This window comes from Ischnura elegans, chromosome 9, assembly GCF_921293095.1.
Source record: "Ischnura elegans chromosome 9, ioIscEleg1.1, whole genome shotgun sequence".
NCBI classification, from domain to species: domain Eukaryota; kingdom Metazoa; phylum Arthropoda; class Insecta; order Odonata; family Coenagrionidae; genus Ischnura; species Ischnura elegans.
Window position 1 is genome coordinate 15962601 of NC_060254.1, and position 7877 is coordinate 15970477.

Sequence of the window (7877 nt, forward strand, 5' to 3'; positions counted from 1 at the left end):
AGCTTCATATAATATTACTCTTCAGACTATGAACTACTCCGCGTGTAAGGTACCGTTCCTAACGTGCTCGCGTACGAAATTGGAAAGAGATAAGAGATCATGCCGGCCATTTCACGTTTTACGAATCAAGGTGATTGGCAGAGGGTATACTTAGTGGAACGCGATGAGATTCACATTGATGTTACGATTTTATAGTTATGGACCTTAAGCGATTAATCGATTTCCTTGTCTGGGGAGTTTTCTTAAGATAAGGTGGCTAAAGTAAAATTTTTTACCACCAGCAATATTGATCAACAATTAAGGCCCGTATTGTCAGTCGCGCCTTCTATCGCGACCTTCTATCTAGGTGACCTTCACCTAAAAGGAAGCCAGTCAGTTCGAGAGTCCGTCCTTCTCTATTGTCGCCTTCGCCTTCGATTAGAAGGAGATATTGTTTACGTTCACGGACTGATCCGTTCACTCGGCCAGAAAAAAGCGAAGCGTTACGGAGGTAAATAAGGTTGCCGCCCATTTCGAAGTTAATTAAAATCGAATTATTCCGTGTGCCGCGACAGTGACTGTAGGTCCAATTGTTCGAGGGACAATGTTAATTATATTTTCGCTTTTCTTTGCTGCACCTGAATAGGTTGTAATTACTAATTATTGGTGTTCCCTCGCAATAACAATCAAAATTCAATCAATCGGAAAACTAATCACGCAGAAATAGACAGACGCAATCAGAATGGAGTCGAGGATGACGGTTGTGGAAAAAGATTTGCTGGTAGCGTTAGTTATTAAAAATAGGGATATAATAGAGAATAAAAGGACAGATGCTGTGACGTTGTCTGATAAGATACGAGGCTGGAGAAACATTGAAGCTGAATTTAACGGAAATTCTCAAGTCGTGAAGGTAGGTAATACTAGAGTTATTGGCTGGTCGTGCGCATTAGTAATCTATTGTATTACTTGCTCATAGCAATGTTGTTATTAAATGACAAAGTGTGTTATAGTGCATTAAAATAATATATATTTTTAACTTAGTTAAATTTTTAATAAGACACAATGTTTCCGATGTAGTTTTATGCATAGCGCGTAAAAGTGAAATGCCGATGATGTGCGAAAAAATATATGCGGCGATGTAGGAAGTACTCTTTGTTTAACGGAAGTGAATTTCACTTTAATAGCGAAATTGGAAGCAACTGAGGAAGGCATGGGACAACGTGAAAACGAAGAGGAGGAAGGCCCAGGCTCAGGAAACCCAGCGGAGGTTGGCCACAGGCGGTGGGCCATATGTACCGCCAGTGTGCGATCCCAACCCTGAGTTGGAAATAGCCATCCCATCACTGTCACACTGTGAGCAGAATGTTGGGGATATGGACGACGATCTCCTGGACTCGCCTCCTATCCCCAACGCGAGCAGTGGGCACACGGAACTGGAGTATCCAACAAGTAAGTATGTGCGATATTGTTTGTGGTAATACATTACCTGTCGTTATCGAAATTATACAATAACTTTTTCTTTTTTCTTTTCAAAGTAGTCGAGGCTCCACCGTCAGATGTTCCGTGTGCCACGACAGTGATGGGAGGTCCGACAAGGACACCATCCTCCTCTGGTGGCATGACCAGAGGAGCTGCTGTAGAGAGAGAGTTGCAGGACCGGCTTGAGGGCTTGAAATCTTACAACGCACACCGCGATAAGATTCAAGCCCTCAGGCAAGAAACAGCACAAGTGGAGCTGGCCACAGCCAAGCTGATCAATGACTTCCAACTGCGGAAAGTGAAGCTAGACGAAGATACACAGAATCTGCAGTTGGAGGTCTTGAGACTGCAAAGGCTGCAGCAGGAGCAGGCTCTGGCGCACCAAAAAAGAATGGATGAAATCCAAATAAAGATTAAGGAGCAGGAGTTGCGCCAGATGATGGTTTGCTTTACCATTATTTGATTTTGTACTTTAGTGGTAGAAGTTGTCAGGGTAATAATTTCTGTATGGTATTTTAAAACAAATTTAAAAGGAATTAGAATGAAAATTTTGTTTCTCAAGTCCATATCTTTGCCAATGTTTGTTGTGAATTTAATGTGTTAACATCAATGGAAATATGGCTTCAGGCTTCATTTATCTTTTCCTTCATAAATGCCTTCACTACAATAATATCCGTATTTGAGACAGGCTGTGATATCGATTCCTTTCCATGTTTACTTATTAAATGAATATTGCATAGTTCCTATGAAATAGATGCAAAGGACGATGTCGCATTCAAAGAAATGAAAATCAATGATTATAGTAATGTTAAAATGCATGCACATATGTTGGTTGAAGAAAGTATTTTCACTTATAATGGGATGATTTAGCAAGCAACATTTTTTGAATATTAATATTTCAACTAATTATAAATTTTCCCCATTTTTAGGAGAAGTAGTGCTCCTGTTGCCACCTTTGCATGGCCAGCTCCATTCTGCTGTCCTGGAACTCTCTCTCTCTGCAGGATGTTACTGATGGTGTTCTTGTGGATCATGGCTATTTCCAATGCAGGGTTCCATTGGGTTTCCTGCCGCTTATATCCTCCTCCCATGTCTTCCTCAGTTGTATAAGACCAGCATCGTACCTTCTCATTCAGCGTCACATAATCTGTCCTAATATTCTCTATTATATCCCTATTTTTAATAATTTATGTAACCAGCTGTCTTTTAAAATATTATTCTGTAAACTTATTTTTTCATTAAATGGAACAGTAGTGAAATGTACTGAAAAGTCTTTCATTCTTTGTTAATCCCACTTTTCTACCCAGGAAAGCAACTTTCCTTTTTCGAAACCTTTCAGCAATATACGGCAGCAAGGAAAAAATGAAAGGTTACAAAATGAACAATTTTGATAAAGAAATATGCAGTATTAGCTATATCTACTATAATCATCCAACTTAAAAGAAAAAAATCATCGTGCCAATGGTTAATGTCATCAGAAAGGGAGCCAACATGGGCCAACAAAAACACTGCAGTTAACTGTAATTTGTTTTTTATTATAATAGAACAACCTCAATGATTTCATTAAATATAAATTCAACAATCCTTACAACTCAGCTCAGCAATACATAAGAGAAGGTGAAAACCAGTAGATAATACTCGGAAAGGGAACTTATGATGGTATAGGATTTCAGAGAGACAGTGACTGATGCACAGCTACCATGAATAGCAGTGGAATGCCTGTACCAGCAATATTAGAATCACTGATGACCATGGGGAAAAGACTTGACAGAAGAGGAATTCACAGCCATCAGAAATGTCTCCATGCAACAGCTAATTTCCCTGACAAATTCCCATTAAAAGACTAGGAGGCAAAGCAACAGGCATCGGCTTAAAGGAACAGGAATAGAAACTATGGAGATGTCTGCAAACAGCAGGGGTCCATCCATGAAGCACAATATCCATAACAGCAGCTGAAGCACATATCTGATCCTGGACAAATGTTAGGAAGACTGTGGTATCCATTACTGACTTACTTATTCACACCAGCTGTCAACCCTCCTGTAATGCAAATAGAAGAATATTAAAACACAGAAACATATTATTTCCTAGTTATTAAGTGAGGATAATTGAAAATTTCATGAATTAACTCTCCCAGAATTAGAATATATTGAAAGACAGTTAACATGAAACTTATTTATTGCAGCAAAGCCATTCACACTTACCTCTGAAAAGTGTCTCTGGATTAGTGCAGCTCTTTCTGCAGCTCCACGACCATTATGAGCCCTATACACATGAACAGGAACATCAACCACAGGTATCACGCGCTCCTGATCAGGAATAGGGGCATGATGACGTACAGCTACATTATGTAGAACTGCACAAGCCAAGATCACTTTCAGGGAGGTTGACAATTTCGTCCTAAGCTTCGTTGAGAGGCATGGGAATCTCCGCTTCCAAATCCCAAACGTCCTCTCAACGATGCTCCTGGTCCTGATGTGCGAGGTGTTGTATCTAAACATAAGAAGAATTACAATATTAAACTTTCATTCAGTGATTTGGATAAAATATTATAAAGTTGTTACTTTGCATCAATAATAAGGATAGGTATAATGTTTAATGCATGTGAGGAAGGATGGATTCCCATTGCGCATGCATTAAATGAATGGCAGTATTGAAAAGGTCGTTAAGTTTACCCTATCACTACCAATAAATTGTTTTTTAATTCTAAAGATCCCATTAATGATGAAGAAATGGTAGTGTTTATTTCATGAGATGTAACACAAATGATTATAATTTTTGCTGATCAGACTGGGAGAAAATTTATCTATGGGTTGATGAAAATTTCACACATGACATAATAGTGTGGAAAATTATTATAGCTGATTGTATCATTGCTATCTATGAACTTCCACAAAGTGACATCGTCAACCATCGATCTGAGATTATTAAGCAATATTCACTTCAAAATTTGTGTTTAGTAGGTAGTTATTTAGCATCCCTAATAAAATAATGAGTGGTAAAGTGGTAATTCAAATTGATTACATCTAATAATTTTTCATATGCAACAAGTCTGTTAGGTATTATTTTATTCAATCATGAATGCACTTCATTCTCTTATTGGAGATCAACTTGGAATGAACTTAAACACTTGATTTTAAGTAATATCATGATCATCACAGGTTTTTCTAAAGTCTGTTTAAATGTCTGTGAGACAAACACACGAGTGAAGCATTAATTGAAATTAAAAAAACTCAAATAAACCATTAAACATTGCCAATTTTTTGTTACCTATTATAAAGAATTTGTCCTTAAAAAGATTAAAACAATTAACAAGATACCAAACATGGCCTAGGATATCTTATTTCAGCAATGACTATGAGTAGATCATCAAGCAATACTAGAGCATCAAGGATCAGATTTAAAAACACATACAGAATTTTTAGGGTCAGGAAAAGGATTACCTAATTCAAGCCCATTTCAAAAGAAAGATAAATAATATGTATTTTAATTCTATATGGTCGTAAAGAAAACTCTCAAAAAAAAGTTTTAAACCAGTTGTGTACCTCTTTTAAAATGGATATGAAATGCATGAACTGTTCCTTTAAGTGTAAGCATCGTAAGACTTGAATAAACCTATCTTAGCCAGGCAGTGGTACATTTACCTTGTTATCATAGAGACAATAAGTCAAAGTGTATAAGACAGTATGAATACCTTTCTGAATATAGTACTCAACTACAGCTGATATGATCTGTTTCATTTGCACTTTTCCAATAATTTTTTTTCACTATGCCATTTTATTTTTAAGCATTGTTATTGCATCTATGTAAGAGAAAAACAGCGTGCCATGGCATAAAAGGTCATCACTACCACCATTAACAAGGATTACAATTAAATAGTCTCCCTACATACTCTAAAAAAAACTCTATCTAACATAATAGCATGAATGATAAATATAGATAACTGAAAAAATACGCCCAAGGTACAGAGAAACATACAAATCATAATTAATAGGAATATTTACCGCCTTTCAGGACCAGTTGTAGGATGTAAAACTGGTGTGAATAAATAAGGAAGTAATGGATAACCACTATCCCCTAGAAGGATTCCTCGCATCTGCCCAGCTTCAAATCTGTGCTTAAGCCTACTGTTATGGAATATACGTGCATCATGCACGGATCCCTGCCATCTGCAAACAATATCCATAATTTCCATGGATGGTCCCACCACAACCTACAAAGAAGACACTATGAGATTACAAAAGAAGGCAGCCTATGAATTACAAAAGGATTATTACATTATTAATGGATGCAAAAGTAATTTATATATGTAGAAACTTAATTTCCATGTAACAGTATTGTTTTCTACAAGCAATGCAATACCTGAACGTTCATGGAGAACCATCCTTTCCTGTTCCTATAAACCTCTGCCAGGTCACCTCCAGGGCTTTTAATGGGAATGTGGGTACAGTCGATGCATCCCACCACGCCAGGAAAATTAGCTATTGCATAGAAACTATTTCTGATAGCTGCAAATTCTTCCTCAGTCGACGGTCTTTTCACCCACAACGGCAGCTTAGCAGCTAGTTCTGCACTGACATTCTAAAGTGGAATTTAAAGCACATATTTTTGTTAATAAACTACTTATACATTACTACACTTGAGGACTTTATAAGATAATTGTGATAAAAAGTATCCACATGTATCTTCTCACAATTTAATATCAAGTGTCATCCACGAAAAGTTTCAACAAAACGTAAATGTGCGCGAACGAAATACACTAACATCAAACTCTTCATTAGTTATAAGTTGAAATAACGATCAGGAATAGCAATAATAGATAATTACGAATACTGACAACTATTGGACAAGTAAAAACTAATCATAACGCTTTGAAAAGTAATCGGCTATATTAATATAAAAATTGATGAAGCAATAAAATCGATGCACGTAGCACAGAGTTAAAACACACGAAAATATGTATTTTGATGTCATCACCAACTCTCTCTCTCATTAAATGTCAACAACAACTCTTTCCATTATGGTAGTATACATACTTCTTTGAGAGCGAAAATCTCAGCATACAAAAAGGCGTAATGAAAACATAAACAACGAAAATCACTCCACACGACTGTACCTACTGCTCATAACCGGTCTCCCATGCAATACTTTACCATTAGAATTCTTTTAAATCTTTCATAAATGAGTAATTAATGCAGTTTTCTCAGGCGATGTAAGTCTGACCGTGAAATGAAAACACGCGTTACGTTAGCCCAACAAAAGGCATCCCAATTTATTTTCTAATGTGATGTTTACCGTGTTCACCGTGTTACGTCAAGGACAGCAGAATTCTGTTACCCGTAACTGTTCGACGAAGGAGCACAATTTGAATTGACGTTTCCTTTGTAAAGTTCGTTCCACAATTTTTAAATAGTATAAAAAAGCCATTAATGATCACAAACAACTTACCTTCAAGATCTGCGAAACAGACGGTTGAGATACTTGAAGAAGGTCAGCACAGACCAACTGCAATCGACAAAATGGTTTCTTTAGACGGGGAAAACTAACGAAAATGAATGCGAATATCATCTATGCATCATAACATTATTCGTTAACACCAAACAATAATTACTACGAGTGCATTCAGGTCATTTGAAGTGCTTTGTCAATGTAAACAAAATTTCGAATAGTAAACAATACGGCTACAAGCTGAATAAATCAACCAACTCTACAATTATTTCCATCTTACAAACACGCTAAATACTACCATATCAAAAGGAAACTTTATTTCACTTACCTGAAAGCTGCCGGTGGCAAAAAATCGCAGGGCCGTCAATAATTTCAATATTGGTGGGACAGGCATTCCACGGTTGCTGATGTTTTGCAATGCTATCATGGGTAGCAGTACATCAATCACTGTTCTCTTCGAAAACCTGTACCTGGTCATAAATTCCCCTTCCGAGTAATATTCTACTGGATTTTGCCTATCTCTTATGTATCGCCGAGGTATGTAGTTATAAGGATTGTCGAAAATATATTCAATAAAATCATCGAGGTGTTCATCGCGATCAAATAATTCCGCCATGTTATTTAGGTACTGTTGCTATGGTTGGAGGCCTTCTCGTATTAGAAGCATAGCCCAGGGTATGCTTCTAATCGAAGGCCACAGTCGCCTCCTATAGGAGGAAAGGAGCGTCTCTCAATATGAAATCTCTCCAGAAGGAGGGTTAGAAGGTGAAGGTCGCCTTGAAGGCGCGACTGACAATACGGGCCTAAATCGATGGTCTCACACGTACCGTCATGGAATCGTTTCGTAGAGTGAATGGAAAAGTTAACTTTATGACTCTCATAAAATTGAGTTATTTTAACGAACCGGTTTTGTGGAGTGCAATGTCACAGTTGGTATTGTGTTTTGCCGCGTAACCCAGGTCGCTCCAATG

General features: G+C 37.4%; 2 protein-coding genes across 3 annotated transcripts; one reads left to right on the forward strand and one right to left on the reverse strand.

Moving 5' to 3' along the window:
- Positions 1-302: 302 nt before the first annotated feature.
- Positions 303-2828, forward strand: LOC124165862 (myb/SANT-like DNA-binding domain-containing protein 3). 2 transcript variants are annotated; one of them, XM_046543390.1, is made up of 4 exons: positions 303-889; positions 1164-1428; positions 1518-1900; positions 2388-2828. In XM_046543390.1, the coding sequence occupies exons 1-4, from the start codon at positions 722-724 to the stop codon at positions 2394-2396; spliced, it is 825 nt and encodes a 274-aa protein (XP_046399346.1). In that variant the 5' UTR covers positions 303-721; the 3' UTR covers positions 2397-2828. The 2 variants fall into 2 exon arrangements, with proteins under 2 accessions (XP_046399346.1, XP_046399345.1); XM_046543389.1 differs by having other exon boundaries at positions 1515-1900; positions 2388-2827.
- A 155-nt stretch (positions 2829-2983) lies between these two features.
- On the reverse strand, positions 2984-7603 carry LOC124165861 (putative nuclease HARBI1). Its single transcript, XM_046543388.1, has 6 exons — positions 7235-7603; positions 6907-6963; positions 5821-6039; positions 5463-5671; positions 3663-3951; positions 2984-3498 (listed from the first exon to the last, which is right to left on the reverse strand). Exons 1-6 carry the CDS (start codon positions 7520-7522, stop codon positions 3490-3492), a joined length of 1071 nt encoding a protein of 356 aa, XP_046399344.1. The 5' UTR covers positions 7523-7603; the 3' UTR covers positions 2984-3489.
- Between the last annotated feature and the right edge of the window lie 274 nt (positions 7604-7877).

Excerpts from the sequence above, each read along its gene's own strand:
- LOC124165862 (XM_046543389.1), top strand. The coding sequence starts at position 722 with ATGGAGTCGAGGATGACGGTTGTGGAAAAAGATTTGCTGGTAGCGTTA. Across the intron at positions 890-1,163 it reads GAAATTCTCAAGTCGTGAAG|CGAAATTGGAAGCAACTGAG; the intron begins GTAGGTAATACT and ends TCACTTTAATAG. Across the intron at positions 1,429-1,514 it reads GGAACTGGAGTATCCAACAA|TAGTCGAGGCTCCACCGTCA; the intron begins GTAAGTATGTGC and ends TTCTTTTCAAAG.
- LOC124165861 (XM_046543388.1), bottom strand. The coding sequence starts at position 7,522 with ATGGCGGAATTATTTGATCGCGATGAACACCTCGATGATTTTATTGAA. Across the intron at positions 6,964-7,234 it reads TTGCCACCGGCAGCTTTCAG|TTGGTCTGTGCTGACCTTCT; the intron begins GTAAGTGAAATA and ends TGTCGATTGCAG. Across the intron at positions 6,040-6,906 it reads CTGTTTCGCAGATCTTGAAG|AATGTCAGTGCAGAACTAGC; the intron begins GTAAGTTGTTTG and ends ATTCCACTTTAG.